The sequence below is a fragment of the Aristolochia californica genome, unplaced genomic scaffold, assembly GCF_029961685.1.
Source record: "Aristolochia californica isolate CCGP_79_NKW_82.1479 unplaced genomic scaffold, dmAriCali1.0.hap1 SCAF_2, whole genome shotgun sequence".
Taxonomy (NCBI): domain Eukaryota; kingdom Viridiplantae; phylum Streptophyta; class Magnoliopsida; order Piperales; family Aristolochiaceae; genus Aristolochia; species Aristolochia californica.
This window is the reverse complement of record NW_027181881.1, coordinates 43,680,769-43,702,967: the sequence shown is the minus strand read 5'-3', so window position 1 is coordinate 43,702,967 and position 22,199 is coordinate 43,680,769. Positions and strand designations below refer to the sequence as shown.

Genomic DNA, 22,199 nt, shown 5'->3' with positions numbered 1-22,199 from the left:
CTACCATGGATGAAGAAGTTCAGGCTTTGCAACAAAATGGCACTTGGATTTTGGTTCCTCGTCCTCTCAACACCAACATAGTGGGCTCTAAATGGGTGTTTCGCACTAAATATTTGCCGGATGGTTCTGTCGAGCGTCTCAAAGCTCGCCTTGTTGCCAAAGGTTATACTCAGGTACCTGGTCTCGATTACACTGACACTTTCAGTCCGGTTGTCAAAGCTACTACTGTCCGTGTTGTGCTTTCTCTTGCTGTTACCAATAAATGGCCTCTTCGGCAACTAGATGTCAAGAATGCCTTTCTCAATGGCAACCTTTCTGAACATGTTTATATGGACCAACCTCCTGGGTATATTGATCCTCGTTTTCCCACTCATGTTTGTCTGTTAAAGAAAGCTCTCTATGGCCTCAAGCAAGCGCCTCGTGCCTGGTTTCAGCGTTTCAGCTTCTTTCTTCTCACACTTGGGTTTTCTTGCAGCCGCGCCGACACCTCGCTCTTTGTCTTTCATCAACACTCTAGCCTTATATATTTGCTTCTTTATGTTGATGACATTATTGTTACTGGCAATAATCCATCTCTGCTTGACAGCTTTACTCATAAGCTTCATTCTGAGTTTGCTACCAAGGATTTGGGCTGTTAAACTTATTCTTCGCTATGTTAAGGGCACTCTCCATTTTGGCCTTAGTTTTCGTCCATCCACTGTTCCCAGTGCACTAGTCACTTATTCGGATGCTGACTGGGCTGGCTGCCCCGATACTCGTCGTTCCACATCAGGCTACTCCATTTATGTTGGTAACAATCTCGTTTCTTGGAGTGCAAAGAAGCAATCCACTGTCTCCCGCTCCAGTTGTGAATCTGAGTATCGCGCTCTAGCTATGACCGCTGCTGAACTTCTTTGGCTTACGCATATTTTGCATGATCTCAAGGTCCCAGTTCCACAACCACCCCTGCTCTTATGCGACAACAAAAGTGCTATCTTCTTAAGCTCTAATCCTGTTTCCCACAAGCGGGCCAAACATGTTGAATTAGATTACCATTTTCTTCGGGAACTTGTTGTCGCTGGCAAACTTCGCACCCAGTTTGTGCCCTCTCATCTACAGGTTGCTGATATCTTCACCAAAAGTGTTTCTCGCCCTCTTTTTGAATTTTTTCGATCCAAGCTTCACGTTTGTTCCAATCCGACGCTTCGCTTGAGGGGGGGGTGTTGAAGATACTGTTAAAGATATCTCGCCTTGATTCAAGGCTCTAATTCTGTATAACCGTTGAGGATAATTAGCCCTGATTACAGGCTAATTCTTTGTATAATTTCCATTCTAAATTGATTGTAATATTCTGTATATGGAATTGTAAAGCTTATAAATTGATCATCAACTCCACCTTCGGATTGTGGTGGTTTTTTATCAAATCCTCTCAGCTGCTGTATCTCTTAGCGGCCATTAAAGAACTTCATGAATTCAGGGACATCAGCTGCGGCATGATGGCAAGTCGTTATGGCGATCACAATGCATACTTAGTCATGCGTTTGACAAGGACAAAAAGTGAACATATATGGTGCACCATCTGGTTCCATCTAATTTGCTTCTTCTTCTTCTTTTTAATAAATCCTCTGGAAATTTCACACCTATTTGCCGTTATAAGACTTCACATTTTGTGCATTAGCACAGAGTATATTTCTTTCTTCCTTGACCCTACGTATTTGTTAAGTTTGTCAATTCATCACCCACCCAGCCAAGCAACCAACATAGAACCGCATTTCACGTACCAAACAGTATACACCGGTCCGACCCGTATATATTGATTTTGAGGCATCCAATACAGAGTTGTACTGCCAGGATACGGAGGAAGGAATATCGATCCAAGCCAATACTTGTGGATTTTGATATATCTATACGCTAAACCCTGATATAAAGTCATGAATATACATTGGTCAGTACTTAAGAGCCTTCCAAAATGATATTATAGTTACTACAAACTTCGCCTGTCAGTCGTCTAGAGTCGTCTTACAACACACAAATAGTTGAAGTACCCTAGATTTGACAGCACCCTGAACTCCACATAAAAAAAAAAGTGTCTTCCAAACACAACCTTACGCTCAACCTCCCCCACCCCCACCAAACCATAGGACAAGTGAACATCTTCCAAACCCACCCAAAAAAAGGAGTTCCACAGTGAATCCTGCTTTATAGGATAATTGGTAACCTGACAACCTACTCCAAGCTGCCAAGGCGCCCCTAACTGAAAACTAGCATGATATAGTTACACGGGATAAGTTAAAATCAGAAACAGACAACATTTTTGCCGATCAGTTGTACCTGAGTAGTACTCATAAGTACCCGGCTATGCTTCACTAGTCTAAGTTCACCTAACTGGTATCTAAATGAAAATTTAAAAAAAAAAAATGTTACAAAAAGCTACTGATTTACAAAATGAAACAAGTCCAACTCCACTTATTGACTCATTGGCGAGGAACTGGTGGGGTAGTTGGCGGATGGTTCTGACCATAAAATCCCATCCCTGGAAGCGACTGGTAGAAGCCTGTAGTGACTCCATGTTGCTGCTGTTGAGGCTGGGACTGTGTTTGTGACTGAGTAGCCGACCTTGCTAAGCCTATTAGCATATTACTAGGTGGTGGTGGTGGAGGAGGTGGGAGGGAGCTACTACGGCTTGTGTTGAATGAATACGGGCTTACACCCACCATCAAACCATTTGATTGCAGAAACTGTTGAACTTGAGGTGGGCCAGGGGGCAAAGGTGGTGGAGGTGGTGGCTGTAAGTGGTTGGTCTGTGCCATGGTGTTGAAATAGGTACTGCTTGTTATGTCAGAGGCTGGCATGAGCTTCTCAAGCTTAGGTCGCTTCTCTGGTGGGAACATGGACCCCCCACTGCTCATAGAAGCAGCAGCACCAGCTTCTTCAGCAGCAAGAGATGACAGGACAGATGAAAGCATCTGGGCTGATGATGTTGATGCAGCAAGTTTTGCAGCCATAGCAGCTGCTGCTGCTTTCTTCTTCTGCTCATCTGATGTCGAGGTTGGAGTTGCAAAAGATGTAACTGGTTGAGGATGTGGTGATTGAGGGGTAGTGCTCGACTGGACTGGAGCTAGATTAGGCTCTGGTGCAGATGCAGAACCCAAAGGTGAGGTAGAGGCAGCAGCAGTTGCAAAAGCAGCATTGGAGGTAGAGGTAGGGCTAGGGCTAGGGTTAAAACCAGCACCAATGCCAGAGATGAGAATAGGAGATGAAGAAAGCTTCTGTCGCATGTTAGTTGCTAGTTCAGTCTGCACGTGAGCAATCTGCCAAATAAACACAAATCAGCCAACACAAAATAGTTCTATGTTTAACCAAATGAGAAAAAACACAATATGTCCCACGTTATTAAATCCGGACCAGATCCGACCCCTTATACAGGTCTGAGCAGCCCAACCCTTCCCCCTCCCCCTCCCCCCCCCCCCCCCCCGCCCTGCTCTTTCTCCCCTCCCTTAGCATTGCAATGGTTGAAGCAAACCCCCCAAACCTTTTTGTAAAATAAATGACATTATCTCGAAGCAAATCAGTTCAACCGGACCTGGTCACTTCTCTGTGCATTTATCCTTTTTTTTTCATCAGTGGTTCAAAATGAGATATGTTTTTCACTTGCTCTACTCTTTCACAACAAGTTACTTTATAACATTGGTACGAAACACAATCCTCAAAAAAATTTTGTTGACGTCTGCTAGATTCCATCTAATATTTTTTTCCTAGCACATGCACAGTGAAGTTCAATGAAAATTTTATAAAAAACATGCTACAATGAAATATGTACCAGAGTATAAACCGAATCATAGAGTTATATGTATTATGTAACAGTGATCTGTGTTTACACTAAATCATAGAGATACATATTATGCTTTTATTATGAATTATGTTTAGAAAAAAATATTTAAGAATACAGCCAAACTTTTTTTATTATTTGGAAATTGAATTACACAAACTACACCTCAGACCATGATGAGACATTATAACCACCATTTTCAAGGCATCGATTTTTCAAAGCATACCGTTTCAAAAAATTTTTTTGTCATAAGCAGAACATAAAAATTGTGAGTAAGATGATTGAAGACTGCGCCTTTCTCAAAAAAAGGGGGACGGGGGGAAGAAGACTGAAGATACTCACCTGCACCTGAGTCCGAATAACCTCTAGCTTTGATTCCTGAAATTTTGCATTCAAGATCAGCTACATGAATATTCAGTTCATATGTAAGATAGGTCCCCCTCCCACAAAAACAAAAAGAACCCTTACTACTAAAGAACATTCAGTTCCATTTTGATAAATATTTTACCTGTTCTTGAAGAGCTTCTTTCAGCCGAGCTATCAGGGCACCCCTAGCTGCTTCGATACTTCCTAATTGCTGCATACATTGCTTGAGAACAGTTTCCAACTCCTCAAGTTCATTACCCTGTGAAGATCCCTGCTGATTACCTGAGACAAGAGACCACATGCTACTTAACTAGTCAAATACACACTTTCAGCTCGTAAAATTGCAATAGTAATCGACTGCACACCACCAGCTTTCCACATAATGGACATTGCCTTATCATAACCTTATTCAGATTTTTGCACCATTAGAACATGGTAAAATATTTTTTTGTGTTTAATATATTAAATATAATTTTCTTATATGAAGAATTAATATATTAAACATAAGCAATGATAAATACAAGTAAAAGAATACTTGTTTTTTTTTAGAAAGTGATGATTTTATTAAAACAAAAAAGCAGAACAAACAAGATTAGGGAGATACTTCCCCCTTACAAGAAGGGCATAGAGAGAGCCCCCTTGTTTAGCAAAATCATCCGCAACAGAATTTGCAAATTAGGGCACATGGGACCAAATACAGGTAAGGTGGGGAAGAATGTATAGAACAGAATAGTACACATCCCAATGACACCATGGTGGAGAAGAGGGAGAGGAGAACCATCCAAAAATCACCACAAAGTCTCCCTCAATGTGGAGCGGCCCGGAGAAGTGCTCGTGGAAGATGATGAGGCCTTTGAAGAGGGCCTGAAGCTAGGCAGCAGTGGAGTCACAAATGCCCACAGGTCTAGAATAAGACATGAGCTGGTTACCACCATAGGCCGCCATGCCAAAATTGCTGAGAGAATTGCCATCAAAATTCATCTTGATGAAGCCCTGATTGGGGGGGTTGCCACTCTTGCATAGCTGGACGCTTCAACGGGGCTCCCATCTAAGCAATGATACTCCAACAATCCCTAAGCGAGAGCCCAGAGAGAGTGGAAAACTCCTTCCTGGAATGGAGCCAAGAGGAGATGAGGCCAATAATGGAGGAGGTAACCCAATCACAAGATAGATGTTTGGCACTGAAGCGCCTATTATTCCGTTCCATCCAAATGCCCCAGGGGATCAAGGCAACACAAGCAGACATGATCATCTTTCCCAATTTAGGGAGAGGAAGTAAGTGCCCAACCGAGAGGATGTCATTTGGCAAGCAGAGCTGAAGCCCGAATCAACTGAGGATGTTCATCCACACGGACCAAGAAAAGGGGCATGACACAAAGAGGTGGCAAGTAGTCTCATCCTCAAGGCCACACAGGGAGCAAGAGGTGCACACATTGAGATTACCATAGCGATGAAGGTTGACTGCAGTGAGAATTCTATTAATCCCGACACTCCATAGGAAAAATTTACCCTTCCAGGGAGCAGAGAGACCAAATAAGACCCACCTCATGGTTGGGGGTTGTCGAAGTTCATCCCTTGATGAGGGAGTAGGCGGATGACACAGAAAACATACCACTAGCCTCCGACCACCAAATCATCCAAAGCATCACGAGGCTTAGAGGAGGAAATCACCTCCAATAGGTGAGAAGCAAAGAAGGGCAGCTGCATCATCAAGACCACAACGTAACCAGAGATCCCACACTCTCAAATCTCAAGCGTTCGTGACAAACAGGTAGCATTGCGTGGAGGCCGGCCAAAAACTACCGAAAGAAGTCTTCAGAGGCCCAAAACTAACCCACCAATCCTCCCAAAAATGGATCGAGCGACCATTACCAGTGTGGAGGCGAATGCCCGAGTAAAATAGCGGGAGGAGAGGAAAAATAGCTCTCTAGATTGGAGATAGGGTGGCTCTTCTCCTTCCCGAGGTCCACCACGTCTCATGCCAGTTAAGCTTGAACAACACCATTGGTCTCCAAAGGTTGTTGCCAGAAGTGTTTAATTTCCAGATCCATTTGACGAGGGCCATATTCATATTCTTGGTGAGTCGAACACCCAAACCCCCTTTAGATTTGGAAGTCCAAACATCCTTCCAACCCACCAGATGATACTTGAAATCAGTAGAGGTAACACACAAAAGGAATATCCTCATCAAACCGTCAATTTGGTTGCAAATCGAAGCAGGTCAATGCTTGAAAAGTCTCCCCGCTTTAAAGAGGAGACGACCCCTCCAAGTAGCCAAACGAGATTCCAACCTCTCAATAACCAGGCTCCATAGGTCCTTGTTGATGCGAGAGGTGAAGAGGGGAAGACCAAGGTAGGTGGTTGGAAGTAGGGGTGGCTTCGAACCGAGCCGGCTCGAGTTCGGCTCGGTTCGATTCGGAATTTCTTGAGCTCGAGATCCGAAATCGGCTCATTTGAGTTAACGAGCCAAGCTCGACCGAATCAAGGTTCGGCTCGAAAGCTCACGAGCCGGCTCGTTAACGGGCGAGTCGTAGGATCGAGAGCGGGGGGGACGCCGAATCCCTCCCGTCCACTGCTCTGTCGCCGTCAATAGCTCCTCGTCGGCCGCTACATCCCCTCTGATTCTTTGCCTCCTCTGTTTCCATCATCACCGACGACAAGTGCTTGCCGGCGCCGCGCCTTTGCTCCCCCCCCCCCCCCCCCCCCCCCCACGTCGATTTCGCACGTGTCAATTTCACACGTGCGAGATCATAAACAAAGAAAAAAAAAACTCATTGTCCCTTCCTCATGGCTCTTGAAGAAATTGAAACGATATTTTAGTAGAAATACGTTTCTAGAGACTATTAGTGATTTTTTTAATAAATATTGAAAAGACATTTTTAGTAGAAATATAAGGACCATTAGTGCCTCATGTTTTTCGAAAATATTTTTCTAATTATAAATTCTTGTTAAAAAATCATATAATTTTCTAAGTAAGATTTTCTTACCAAGATGGGCTAGAAAATCGTATAGAAAATTTTTGAATAAGTATTTGACAGTTGATGATATAATACTTTTAGCATGAGGCAATTTTCATAGCAATTTTGTGTTTGACATTTTATTTGATTAAAAATTTATTGATAAGTATAGTAATATATTAGATTAATTATTAATTTTTATTTATTTCCTTAGAAGAGGCAATAAGAGGTCCATTTAACTTTCCTAAGAAAATTTTAAAATATTTCTTGTAATTTTCTAGTAAGTCTCTAATAATAATAGGATTTTATTTAAAGGATTTATAGTTTTTATTTGGGTGATTGTAAATTCATAGTGATATTTCATTTAATTTTGTTGTGTTTAATTATTGTATGGAGTTTATTCATAATGTTATGCAGTGTATGGAGTGTTTAGACTATTTTATTGAGTGTATGGAGTGTATAAACAATTTCATGGAGTGTTTATGGAATGTATAGACAATTTTATGGAGTGTTTATGCAGGTATTATGTATATAGATTATGCCCAATTTTAAGTAGAGGTCATGCCGAATTTTATATAGGTATTATATACATAGATTATGCTCAATTTTAAGTAGAGGTCATGCCCAATCTTATACATGTATTATATATATAGGTTATGCCCAATTTTATGTAAAATGTATGCATAATTTTATATACAATTTATTTTATATATATTTTTTGAAAAATTTTAAATATATGTTGAAGCTCGAGCTCCGTTAAAATTTTTGGGCTCGAGACGAGGTTCGGCTCAAAGCTCGGCTCGAAATCTTTAAATCAAACTCGACTCGAACATAAGCAACTTCGGGCTCGGCTCAGCTCGATGCCACCCCTAGCTGGAAGGGTAGAGAGAGTAGATCCGCCATGGAACAAAGTTTCTCTGAGTTGATGTTAAACCCTAATAAAGTGGTCTTTTGCAAATTAACTTTCTACGATGAAGCAATTTCAAAAAGGCCCAACAAGGCCTTGACCTTCAAAATATAGTCCAAAGATCCAACTCCAAATTACAAAGTATCATCCTCATACTGAAGGAGGAGAACATCGAAAGCCTCAATGTTGTTAATCAGCTCCAACCAGCCAACCTTCTTAGCCTTGTAGGTCATAAACGAGAGAACTCAGCAACAATATTGAATAAGAGGGGGGATAGTGGATCCTCCTGTCGAATTCCTCTGAATCCCTTCAAAAATCCGCAAACAATCCCATTAATAAGGAGGGAGAAGGACGCCGAAGAGATGCAGGTTCTCATCCAAAGCCTCCAACGGTCGCCAAATCTCATCTGGCCCAAGAGGTCCCAATTAACCTTGTCAAAAGCCTTCTCAATGTCCTGCTTCAGAGCAAAGTGAGGAGTGCTAGAGCAGGAGTAATAATCAAAAAGTTCATGTGCCACCATGGAGGAGTCCGGAATGTTCCTTCCCCTAAGGAAAGTGCCTTGCCCATGACGAATGACTAGGGGAAGGAAGGCCTTCAAATGCCAAGCAAGGAGCCGATCAATAATTTTGTAAGAGCTAGGGATGAGACTGATGGGGCAAAAGTCACCTAGCTGCTCAACATTAGCCTTCTTCAGGACTAAGGCAATAAAGGAGGCCTCCATGCTTCTGAAAGTACTGCCATCCTTGTGGAAGCCTCGAACCATGTGAGATATGTCCTGTTTAATAATGGGCCAAGCTTTGCGGTAGAAATCCCCGTTAAAACCATTTGGGCCAGGCACGCGATCACAGCCAACCCAAGATCAGCCTTCTCAATCTCCATATCAGAGAAAGGAAGCTCCAGGAATGAAGCGGTAGCAACGGAGATTTTGGCAAAAATGGAGGTGTTGGAGCCTAGGCTGATGAGGACACTCCTCAGTATAAAGATCTACACAAAACTTGATCAAAGCATCAGTTATGGAGGATCTATCTGAGGTAATCTCATTGTCAACACATAATGAGGTAACTCGGTTAGTCCTCCGCCTCGCCGAGGTGACGGCATGAAATTTTTTTTGTTGGCGTCCCCTTCTTTCAACCATTGGAAATGGGATTTCCATCGCACTTCCTCTAAGTGATGAAAAGCATGGAGACGAGTTTGAAGACCAACGCCAATCTGGTAAAAAATGCCAATCTGGGAGAGGAGGGAAGCTTTCTCAACACCAAGGGAGGAATTCATGTTAGAAGCCCATGATTTCAATTTGCCTTTGAGGAGTTTCAGCTTCTAAGGGAGGTCCCAGTCGGCACGACCACCACCAATCAGCCAGAAGATGATCAAAGTCCACATTTAGCATCTATGAGTTCTCAAAACGGAATGGAGTCGGTGCCCATCTCCCAAAAGAAGTGGATAGGAGGATCAGCTAGTGGTCAGATCCCACACGATTAAGAACCTTGCTAGAAGCATTGTCATATAGCTGAAGTCAATCAACGCTCACAAGAAATTTGTCGAGTTTGGAAAGGAAGGGTTGCCTTTGCCCATTCAACCAAGTGAAGGTCTTTCCAAACAACGGAATTTCCACAAGCTCAAAGCTTCCGATGAAAACCGCAAAGTTTCTCATGGAAGAGAAAATACAGGTGGCAAGAAATGACTTCTCGTTGCAAAATCTGATCGCGTTAAAATCCCCTGCGATGAGCCAAGGCACCAACCATAGCTGGAGAAGAACGTGAAGCTCCCCCCAAAAAGATCTACGTTGCTAGTATCTGGTAGGTCGTGGACCCCAGCCAGCCCTCAAATGCAGCCCGAGCAACAGTCATGAATCTCAACCCAATTGAGAACTGGCCAAGGCAAAGATCCGTGAGGTCAAACATGCTAGTTCCAGAGGGCAATCAGACCACCAAATTGGCCCACCACGTTGATGGCACACCAATCCAAGGTAGGGCAAGGCCAAATTTCCGAGCAATGGAAGCAGTCATATTCTGACACACCGTCTCTTGGAGGATCACAACTGAGGGCTTGCAAGAGGCAAGAACGGGGCTCATTACAGTGCACTTCCTAGGCGAGCCAACTTCTCGAACGTTCCAGGAGACCACAATCATTTCTAGGGTGGTTTGAACCCTCATCACCAGGCAGGTAGCCTTTATAGACAACTCCCATAAGTCTTGCAAGATTCATCATATGTTGCCAGGTATCATCATCATAACAGTGCCTTCCCGCCAGAAGGGCAAAAATAAACTGATCCGAACAAGCGTCCAGAGAGGGGAGTGGGATGCAATCCAAAGAGTGGTTAGGCCAACCAGACTGTCGCCCAAAAGCTTCCCCCTGTAGGGAAGCCTGAGGAGGAGCTCTATGACACCTCTGATATGTGGCAAGAGCAGCGGTGGATGTGCTCTTCGGCTGACTCAAGCTAGGAGCAGTAGTAGCAGGCTGGATAAAAGTTTCAGTGGCTGATTCTGAGTCCAAGAGATCCAGATCAGAGTTAGGCCAGAATGGGGAGGAGGGCAGTGTGGACATTTCTATGGGAGGGCAGGGGTTGGGTGAGGGATGGGGGATGCTCAAGCTAAGGGGATTTATGGGACTGCGGGAGGTCTCCAAGAGGCCATTTCAGGGGGCCACCAGGAACCACATGTCGAAATAGGAGGTTTCTGAGTGGTTGGGAGTTGACAATTGTGAGGGATGGTGTTGTCCCTGATGGTTAAGGTCTGAAGGAAAAGAGAAAACTACTGTACTGAGGGGGTTTGGAAGAAGAGGTGGAACCGACGAAGTAAAGGTGGTCGCAATGGTACGTTGTGACAGGGGGTTTGGCTCGGGTGTGTATGGCTGGGAGGTAACAACCATGACAGGGCTAGCCATAGGATAGGGGCTAGGTGGCCAGACACCAGGTTGGGGAAGCGATGACACATCATTCTTGAGTCAACGAGGAGAAGTGCTGCAGTGAAGGGTTCCGTTCCCCCATCCGGTGCCCAATGCCGTTAACAACGGACAAATCATCAAAGACAACCTTTGTCCAGAAACAATCTTCGCCAACCGAAAGCCAAAGGAATTGGGACCCCATCCAATGTTGCTTCGGGAAGATAAACAGTCTTGACACGTCCATGTGAGAAAGTGAGGCAAATTCCGCCGCTAGGTAGAGAAGCCTTCCAAAAGAGGTCGCAATCCGAAGAAGAGTATCTTCCGATCAAAGCTCGACCGGGATACCCCAAACCGAGATCCATTGCCCATACTGAATCATAGGAGTCAATGGGACCCAGTCGGCGAACCTGGCAAGCGGTGCTTGGCAGCAGGCTAAGGCGTTTAAAGCATTGGTTTTATCATCGTTGAATGTGAGGGAAATCAGCCAAACCAGTGGCCCAAGGTAAGAGGCCCTCGGAAGATAGTCAAGATACAGACGAGCACGAAACCAGTTCGTGAGGCCAGTGGAGTTCCAACTTGGGTCAATCATGGTCGCCAGCGATCATTAGCTCAAAGCAATCTCTTGCACGACAAGGAGTGATCATTAGCTCAAAGCAATTTCTTGCACGTCAGGAGAAAGGGGGGGGGGGGTTGCGTGTGAAATACTTCCATGGGCAACGACGACAACATTGCAATGCTTTCGAGCATGGGCTTGGGAGGAGTGCTCAGTAGAAGAGGGAGAACCGAAAAGAAATCGGACCAACTTGAAGTTCCTTGTATCAGGTTCAGTGACCATCGTCCAAGGTAGTAGCAGCAGCAAAGGAAAGACGAGCATTCAATTGTCAGGAAGGAAACGAAGACTCATTTCCCAGCACTATGAACAATGACATGAATTGCAGGGCCATCTCGGTCTCGGGTTTGACAGATCAGCAAAGATGAGTCGCTGAAAGAGAGACATTTCCTCTTCTTCTGGCTCTCCTAGTCCGAACAATCGTCCAGCCCTTTCCGTCGCAATTTTCATCCAGTTTGGATTCACAGAAGTCATCGTCAAGCAGTAGCAGATCGGAAGGATCCTCATTCCCAGTCGTGTGATCCTGAGCCGAAGCACTGAGACATGGAATCCACGAGCTTGACTCTCCCTTCTCGAAACGATGCACGAAATTACCATTTCGTGCATAACGAAAGGAGAGGGAGGGAGGAGACGCGGTATCGTCCACCTTGTCTTTCTCCTTTATGACAGAAAACCTCGCGGAATGATTTCCGAGCCACCAACAGGGTCGCCAGAGATCGACGCTAGCCGTAGGCCACCATGGGAGGTGATTGCGACTCCCCCCAAGACCTCCACATCGCGCATGTCGTAGTTTTTTAACCCTAGGGTTAATGGTCCCTACTACTAATTAAATCAAGTCAAAGAATACTTGTTCAAAATAGTCACACAACAATACATTATACTGAATCCTGAAATAACATGTTTGTTGGTCCTTGTTAAAGATATGTGTGTGACATTCTATGTAATTAAGTGAAGGAGTGGCATAGGATGTAATTATGTAAAAGTTTTCTTTTTTTCCTTCATGTACTAGGGCTTCCAACCCTCTCATCTATAAATAATGAAGTGTGGAGAGAGACACATGCGTGCACTCTTTTCTCCTTAAAACCCTAGTCTCTCATCAACCTTGTCCCCTCTCTCTTGCCTTCTTTACTCTCTTTTCTCTCTTCTTCTTCTTCTTCTTCTCTTCTCTTCTCTTCTTCTTCTAAACCGTAGGCTTTCTAATGATGTAACCCTAGAACCTAACATAAAATCAGAGCAGGGATTCTAGGGTTGTAAAGCAAAAGCTGCTCAAAGGTGCTGAAGTATACAAAGAAGACAAAATTCCAGCCATTAGAGGAGGTAAAGTGCTGGTCCTTTTCGAATTTCAGCGAGCCCTACATCAGATAAGTGGTTTAAATCCATGATTTTCTGTCTTAAACCATTCAAAGTCATATTAGAAACAATCCTAGATCGGTTTTAAAGTCAATTCCCCGAATGGTTTGGAGTTGGGTGAATGGCTGAATTCCGAATTTTCTTGAATTCTTTATTGAAGCCTTGTTTTTGCTAAATTTATATGCCATAAATTCCTAATCTGGATTTCGAAAAATCCTTTTGAATCACAGTTCAACTCTCCTATAGTTGATGATTTAATTGATTCTCTAACCTCTTAAAATCCTAAGTTGGGGTTTGGAAGTTTTTTAGAAAGTTTTCCATGTTCAAGGTGTTTGAGATTACTTCTAAATCAGCAATTTGTTTTAATTTTTCCAGTCTAATTATCAGTGTTTTCAAGGAAGTTTGAAGAGTCTTTTTGAAGTTATAAAGGTTCATGAAGGCTGGCCATACTTGTGCCCTCCAATAGCTAGCCCTACATCCTCTACTTTGGTGTTGTTTCTTGAATTCTATCTAAAGTTGTATGCTTGTTTGGTTGATTGAGAAAAGGCTGATCCTTTGCTCCTAAAGTTAGTCAAAAGAGTTTTTTTGTGTGCTCTTTTAAGGGGGAACCCTGTGTTTTTATTTACCATGGCTGAAATTTCAAGTAACTCATCTTCTTCCTCAAGTTATGCTTATTTCACCAAACATGATCCATTGAGAATCACTACTATTTCACTCAAGGGTTTGAGTAACTATGTATCTAGATCTCAATTTGTTAAACGATTTCCGATTATAAGGGACCTTGCTGAACATTTAGACCAGTCATCTACCCATGCTGATGATGCTTCCTATCACAAGTGATCGAAGGAAGATAACTTAATTACAAGTCGGCTAACCAATAGCACAGAGAAAGTAGTTGCCAAGGATATTTGGGATAAATGTTTTCAATTATACTCTACTCCTGACGGTCTTCAAAAGATTTATGAGATATACTCTACTCCTGACGGTCTTCATGAAGACTTTGCCAGGTTCCAAGGTCTACTTCAAGAGAGGATAGTTGCTCAACCATATTTAACTAATATAGCTACTCAAGCAAAACAGAGGGAAAATTTTGTATATGCTATATGCCTTACAAATCTATAATCTTACCTGGATGTGGCAAAACTCAGGTGCTCAGTTCCTCGGTTAGACCTTCCTTTAGCGATATGTGTACAATAATGCTTAGGATACCGGTCAAGGTATCTACTCCTCTGGCTGAACAAGTTGAGAATTCAACAATGTTCTCCCAAGGGAGAGGGAGTAACAACTTTGGTAGAAGAAGAGGAAAAGGTGGCAGGTCATATGATAAAGATAGAGGAAGAGGAGGTGGTGAACCCAACTCTAATTCCTCCAACATAGGTCAAGAAAGGAAGATGTATTTTTTGTGACATCTAAATGACAAATGTTGAAACCTACATGACAAACCAGATTATTTTAAGGCTAACCAAGCATAAGCCTCCACAATGAAGTGACCTCAAATCCTTCTAAGGGCAAGATGGAACTTTTAGATGAAAATTTTGAGCTGTTTCGAAAATTAAAAAATCCAGTGGTTACCCTAAAAAATGTGCCCACGGTTACTGTTGCTACTATTGGTATGTATTCCTTTCTCTCATGTTCCAACTCATCACATCGGATCATTGATTCTGGAACCTCTAAACATTTAACGGGTAAAATTGAAAACTTATCCTCTATGACTCCATGTTCTATGGACCAATTTGTATCCATTGCAAATTGGTCCCAAACAAAAGTTTAGGATACTAGTACATCTCCTTTATTGCCCTCTTTCTCACTTTCTAATGTCTTGTTTGTTCCTTAATTTCTCTTAAGTCTCATGCATGTTAGCCAATTGACAAAAAACCAATTGTTTTCTAACATTTTTTCCTTTCACATTGTATCTTTCAGGACATCGAGACGAAACAGGTGATTGGTTGCTGCCATGAGAAAGGCGGTCTTTACTTTATGAACACCACAACCTTCACAGCTGTGACAACTACCAATAAAGATGCACAACAATGGCACAACCGATTGAGTCATCCATCTTTATCAAAGTTGAAATTACTGGTTCCATCACTTAGTTTACTTTTTCAATTGTGTGTGAATTTAGTGAGCTTGGGAAACATCACAAGTCTACTTTTCAACCCAGGCAAGACAATATATTTGCTACTCCTTTTGCTTTAGTTCATTCAGATGTTTGGGGATTTGTTAATGTCCCCAAAAATTTTCTAAGTACTTTGTAATTTTTGTGGATGATCATACAAGAATTACTTGGTAATATTTCATGAAAGAAAGAACCGAAGTATTTACCATCTTTAATTCATTTTGTGCCATAGTAGAAACTCAGTTTCAGAAAAAAAAATCCAGATTTTCTGGTCAGACAATATCAAAGAGTATTTTTCTTCCGATTTTAAAACCCTATGTCAATAAAGGGTATAATCCATTAGTCTTCATGTGTTTATACATCTCAACAGAAGATTGTGTTTGAAAAATGAAATATAGACATATTGTTGAAGTAGGGAGAATAATTATGCTTGCTATGAATGTTTTTTTGCCCTCAATTTTATTGGTCATATGCGGCTCACTGCTTGTTTTTTAATTAACCGCATGCCTTCTAGTGTTCTACATGGCCAAAGACCTTTTTCTAAATTGTTCCAAGACTCGACTTCTTTTCTGTTGCCACCTCAAGTGTTTGGTTGCACCCCTTTTTTTCATAATTTGGGTCCCATCTGAATAAATTTACTCCCAAGGCAGTTACATGTATTTTTTTTTTGGGTACTCCAAATGTTAGAAAGAGTATGTATGTTATTGACAAGTTCTAAGGCAAACCTTTGTTTCTGCTGATGTAACATTCATTGAAAATGAGCCATATTTCATGGCTAGTTCTCCCGGTTTTGCACCTTTTGTATGGATGTCCAAGCCTAATGTGTCGGTGGATCACCAACTTCCGCATGATGAGCAGCCACCTAAGACTTCTCTCTCTTTGGCTGTCGAAAACCTAATTGTGGGGGGCCCTGCTGTGCCTGAGGTAATTTCTCCTCCCTCTTCTCCAGTTTAGTTTGGACCACTGTTATGACACTAGACTTGTTGCCATTCGTAAAGAGCCTCGTAACACTACTCTTAGACCTTCATCCACCTCTCATCTCATCTCCAATTATGTATCCACTCACCGGATGTCTCCCAGTTGTATTTCTTTTTTGTCTGCAGTATCCTCTTCCCATATTCCTAAAAGTTATACAAAGGTTTCCGCTGATCTGAGGTGGAAAACTACCATAGATGAAGAGATCCAAACCATGTACAAAAATTCTACTTGGGACTTGACATCTTTTCCACCAACAAAAAAGGTGGTTGGTTGAAAGTGGGTCTATAAAATCAAGCATAATCCTAATGGCACAGGGGTTAGGTATAAAGTGAGGTTAGTTGCAAAAGGTTACACTCAGTCTTATGATATTGGCTATGATGAAACATTCTCCAGTGGCAAAGACGAATTCAGTTAGTGTTTCTCATTTCTCTAGCTACTAATTTTAAATGGTCTATACATCAGTTGAATGTTAGAAAAGGTTTTTTAAACAGTGATCTGATAGAGAAAGTCTATATGAGTCAACCACCTAGTTATGTGGTTGTGGGGGAGAAGGTATATCAATTTAAAAAGGAATTTATGGGCTGAAACAATCTCATCATGCCTGGTTTGATAAATTTACCATTATAGTTACTCGGCTTGGGTTCAAATGATGTGAAAATGATCATTCGGTGTTTACCAAATACACCATCCATGGGAAGATTCTCATGGCTGTGTATGTTGATGACATTGTCATTACTAGTAGTGACTATAATGGCATTTAGAAAGTTAAGAAGGATTTGAACAAAAAATTTCAGACCAAAGATCCAGAACTTCTCAAATATTTTTTGGGCATAGAAGTTCCTCAATCCAGTTATAGCATTGTCTTGTGACACACAAAATATGTACTTGATCTCTTAAAGGAAATCGGGATGCTTGGGTGTAAACCAGCTGATACACCCATGGAACCAAATGTTCGACTATGTTCAAAAGCTGGTAATGATGTTGAAGTTGGCCATTGTCAACAGTTGGTTAGAAAACTAATCTATCTCACAATTACGAGACCAGATATATCGTATTCAGATAGTGTTATCAGTCAATTCATACATCGACCTCAATAGTGACACTGGATATCTTTGGAGAGAATTCTCCAATATTTGAAGAAAAGTCCAGGTCAAGGATAATTGTTTAAATCCCATGGACATACTGATATTTAGGGGTTTGTAGATGTTGATTGGCTGGTTGTCCTGATGATAGAAAGTCCACATGTGGGTACTACACGACTGTAGGAAGTAACTTGGTCACATGGAGAAGCAAGAAACAAAATATTGTGGCAAGGTCAAGTGTTGAGGCTGAATACAGAGTTATGGCACATGCAGTAAGTGAGCTATTATGGCTTAAATCCTTCATGAACGAGCTCGAGTTCTAGATAACTAAGCATATGCAGTTTCACTGTGATAATCAGGCAGCCATTTTTATTGTAACCAACCTGGTATTTTATGAAATGACTAAACAAATCGAGATAGATTGTCACTTCGTTAGAAAAAAGTTACAAACCGATGTTGTATCAATGCAGTACATACCCTCCAAGAACCAACTGGTTGATATCTTTATGAAGGCTATTATTGCAAGATCTCTCTCTGATATGTCTCAAGCTGAGAATATTTTATGTTATTTCACCAGCTTGATGAGAATTGTTAAAGATGTGTGAGTGACATTCTATGTAATTAAGTGAAGGAGTGGCATAAGGTGTAATTATATAAAAAAAAAATTTCTTTTTTTCCTTTCATGTACTAGAACTTCCAACTCTCATCTATAAATAATGAAATTGGGGGAGAGCCTCTCATCAAGCTCGTCCCTCTTTCTCTTGTCTCCTTTGCTCTCTTTTTTCTCTTCTACTTCTTTCTATTCTCTTCTTCTTCGAAACCCTAGACCTTTTAATGATGAAACCCTAGAATCTAACACTCATCAAACCTAACCTCTAGCTGACACCTTTCTCACATATAGCCTGTGAAAAGATGGTTCTATGCTAAAATGAAAATCAATTTTCAGATTCAGGAGAAAAAACTAAATATTTCTCTAAGTTTAGCAGAAATAAGAGCTTGGAGAAAAGGAAGCTTTGTATTCATAATTTCATAAGCTGTAAATGAAAGAGGTTACATACAGTAACAACAGCAACAAACTAAATATAATTTCTAATGCAGTACAAGTAGTAATAATATAGTAATAACAACAATAAGAAGAAGAAACAAATCTTTCACGGGCACAAAAATTCATCTCAGAAAACATAGAAAGCTGCTATAATGAGCCTCTGCCAGGGGGAGGTGACTCTCAGTAGTGTCATCATTTCATTTTCCTAAAATAACTCTGCATGAACTTCCAGACTCACAATGAGATGGAAGATGTATGCTTACTTGGCAGATTCACTGGCCAATCTTCTCCCAACAACATCTTGTGTTTTTGTGGTACTCATAAAAAAATTAATTAATTAATACAGTTTAGTAACGTTCCCTCTCTCTATTATAAAGCCCGACTTGACCAACCAGTTGAACCGGGTTAAACTAAACCAGTCCCTTGTCTGAGTTACAGGTCTGTAAAACCAGCAGAAAGAGGAAACCATTGTGACAGAACCCCTTGCAAGTTAAACCAGCGATTGTAATTAACAGGCCAGGCAGGGGGAAAAATTCCCCCGCGTGACACAACTTGCAGGGGGGCCTCTCTTCCTCTCTAAAAATCACTTTGTAAATCAAAGATTTAAAGAGAGGAGGGAAGAAATGCAGCCACCCCTTCTCCTTTCATCAGACAACGGCAGGGAAGCCCTCTCCTCCTCTCTATAAATCACCTTGTAAATCAAAGATTTAAAGAGAGGAGGGAAGGATGCTACCACCCCTTCTCCTTTCATCAAAAGACGGTGAGGGAGGCCTCTCCTCCTCTCTATAAATCACTTTGTAAATCAAAGATTTAAAGAGAGAATGTAAGGATGCTGCCACCCCTTCTCCTTTCATCAAAAGACGGTGTGGGAGGCCTCTCCTCCTCTCTATAAATCACTTTGTAAATCAAAGATGTAAAGAGAGGAGGGAAGGATGCTACCACCCCTTCTCCTTTCATCGGAAGACAGCGGACGAATCTACGTCATAACGGCAAAAAGGGCAATGGATCCCTCCCCCATCGCACTTCTGCATTATGAAAGGCATAGCAAGGGTCCTTCCCCTATCCGGACAAAGGAAATAACATGGAAAAATGAGTTAAAAGATCTTGACTTTATTAGTTGGAAAAAAGGTTCCTAAGTTGGCTAGTTATTTTGAGACAGGCAATAGATCCAGTTTCTAACAAGGTATCAAAACAAGTTGTGTGTATGGGCCAAGGCCCAGTGTGTGCTCCCCAAATTATTTGTGTTGTGTGGACTGAAACCCAGTGTGTGTTCCCCAGGTTATTTGCATGTGAGATCCATGAAATGAGAGTCGGATTGTTTACGTGTTGTAGACATATTGTAGACCCGTTATGTGTAAGCCTAGACGTAGGGGAAAGTTGAGTAAGGAAAAATCCCACATGGAAAAATGAGAAGGAAAGTTTAAGGGGTTATAAGGTTGAACAATAGACCTCCTAATTGGGTAATCATTTTGGATGGAACTGGATGCAAGCCAAAGCCCAACAATTCAATGTGGGACTTTTTTTCCTTATTGAATTGTGAGCAAAATATTTGGGGAAGAAAATTCCCTTGTTATGATTTTTATTTTTTATTTTTAAATTTATGTTGACATCATTATAATGTCAGCACTGGTTTAAATCGAAAGAGATGAACTAGATTGAACCGGACCCAATCATCTCACTAGGTCCAATTTTTATTTTTATTTTTAGAAATGTCACTATGTCCAATTTTATAACATTATTCCCTCTCTAGGCCCTTATTTTAGTCTTTATTTTATTTTCCGTCATTTGTACGTAAACCTCCCTCATCATGCATTGGAATGCCTTCTCACATTAAATATTCTGCCCACAGTTTTCACAAAAAAATAAAAATAAAAAATGTCACCACCACCATCATCATCAAAGCCTTGTCTAACTATGTTTGTGTAGGTCACATAACTTCATCCTGATGAATCATATTTGAGGTCCAGAATTAGGTTGTCCTTCAAAATATCAACCCATATCAATTTCACCCTTCCTCTACTTCATTGAGGGTCCATGGACCTACATTTATAAAACCGTTCTCAACAATGCATCTTAAGGTCTACAAAACATGTCCAGATCCCTTAAATACTAACATAGAAGAAAATGAAAATAAAAAAAGGACTTACCGTGAGTACAAGCATCATCAACATCCTTTTCCATCTTTTCCACACAACGAACAGCAGCTCTACATTTGTTCAAGATTGTATCTTCATTTAAATGTTCATCATGAACAGATTGAAATGCAGTGACTATTTTTTCAGGCATGCCTCCAACAGCCATTTTCTGAATAAAAATTCACCGAAAACTAAAATGATATCCACATTCAACTGAGTGCATACTGCAGAGAGGAAGTAAAGGAGTTAAAGCATAGAAATTCTCACGATTCTTATTGAATGTGCATCCTTCTTCACTATTTTGATAGAATTAAAACTCCTTCCATTGTTTTCCACTGAAACTGGAGGCTCCTTAGGTGGGTCTGTCCCAAAAATTTCATCTTTGAGACCTCGACCACGAGATCCAAAAACTTTTCTTTCTTCCCATATATCTACCTGAAAAAAAATTAGCACAGACAGGAGGAAACCTTTTCTATCAAAATAGTGATAGAACAAAAGAAAAGGAAGAAAAAAAAGAAGAGAAAAACATAAACAGAAGGGAACCTTTTGCACTATGTAGTTACAACTAACGCCAAGAGTCCAAGCTTCTTGCAATATAAGCTTTTTTCAATAGCAAATGCAATATGAGCATTTTAAGAAAGCTTTTTCGTTTTTTATAACAATGGGAAAGGGGATTTTATTAAGAAAGCTCCAGACAGAGAAAAGTGCAAGCAAGAGAAAAGAACTAGTCCAAGACCAGCAGGACAATATAAAAGATAAACAAAAAGAACATTTCACCATCAATCAAACAGGAAGGTAAATGCTGACAGAGAGAGCTAACAATGTAATCAGCTAAGCTAATAACCAATTGCCAGTTCCTCATGAGAAGTAATCTAAGAAGATGGCAGGTCTCCTGAAATTTAATAGCACAGAAAAAGGTGCAGTGCATCAAGCTTCAATAACACCACCAAATGATTTTTGCTTATCCTCAAAGTCCTAATTTCTTTCTTTTCATATATTCCAGATGATGACTGCAATTGGTAACATCCAAAAAACTTTCCTAAATTTACCCAAGAAGCCAAATTCACTAGTTCAACAAGAGGAAGAATGAGGTGGAAAACAATTGAAGCCCACAGTTAAGAGTAAAGGCACTTCAAATGAACATAGAAGGGACAATGGAGAAGATGGCCAGCCACCCCAAGTTATTCAACCCAGAACGAGCAAGTTTGGTCTTCAATCATATTTACTCTTCTATGCAGCTAATCAATTGTAAGAATTTTATCCTTTTCTGCACACTATAAGAAGTGAGTAACTTTTGGAAGGGCTCGAATACACCATGCAAAACCCGTTGAGGTTGACAGAAAGCCATCCTCAAAATGTGGATGAAGTTTGTACATGTGTTTCCATAATCTTGATGCATCAGTGCAAGGATGTAAGTTTGCACATATTTAGCCGAGATGACCATTCACCATAATGTTCTTCTGTTGATACCAAATTTTATAGCCATTTTATCAAGAGAGCATTGTTCATGTGCCTGATATTTTTAATGCCAAAGCAACCTATATTCTTGGGTTTACACACTTCCATCAAGCCTAAAAGGTGATACTAAAAGTATGTCGAAGTACCCCTCTGAAGAAATCTACTCACAATGGCCTCAAGTATGTTTGCCGCTACTGCAAGGCAGAACAAGAGAGAGAGAATAAATGGGTGATCCAGCCACAGTGAGAGGGTCGCATAGCCAGCCAAAGAAAGAAGATATTTGTGCCACTTGCCAAATCGTCTCTCAAACATGCTCAATGATTAGAATCCAAAGTGATTTAATGAACCTTTAAATCAAGAGGGAAGGCCCCAGTATGAGGCTGGAAGGGAACACACATTGCAGCCTAGCACATTCATCAAGGTAGTAATCTCATCTACGCTTACATTTATGCCAAATACAGAAGATCTTAAGTATTGACTAGAGTTGAGCTCATATAATACAAG

At 41.2% G+C, this 22,199-nt stretch overlaps 1 protein-coding gene across 1 annotated transcript in view; it reads right to left on the bottom strand.

Moving 5' to 3' along the window:
* Positions 1-1,917: 1,917 nt before the first annotated feature.
* The window catches only part of LOC137957010 (uncharacterized), a 30,004-nt gene continuing 9,722 nt past the window's right edge, over positions 1,918-22,199 (bottom strand). The window contains exons 4-8 of the mRNA XM_068804707.1: positions 20,505-20,672; positions 20,250-20,406; positions 4,317-4,456; positions 4,151-4,186; positions 1,918-3,290 (exon numbers count right to left, since the gene is read on the bottom strand). Of these exons, the coding sequence (XP_068660808.1) occupies positions 2,454-3,290; positions 4,151-4,186; positions 4,317-4,456; positions 20,250-20,406; positions 20,505-20,672 (1,338 nt within the window). The 3' untranslated portion in view covers positions 1,918-2,453. The remainder of the gene's footprint in view (positions 3,291-4,150; positions 4,187-4,316; positions 4,457-20,249; positions 20,407-20,504; positions 20,673-22,199) is intronic.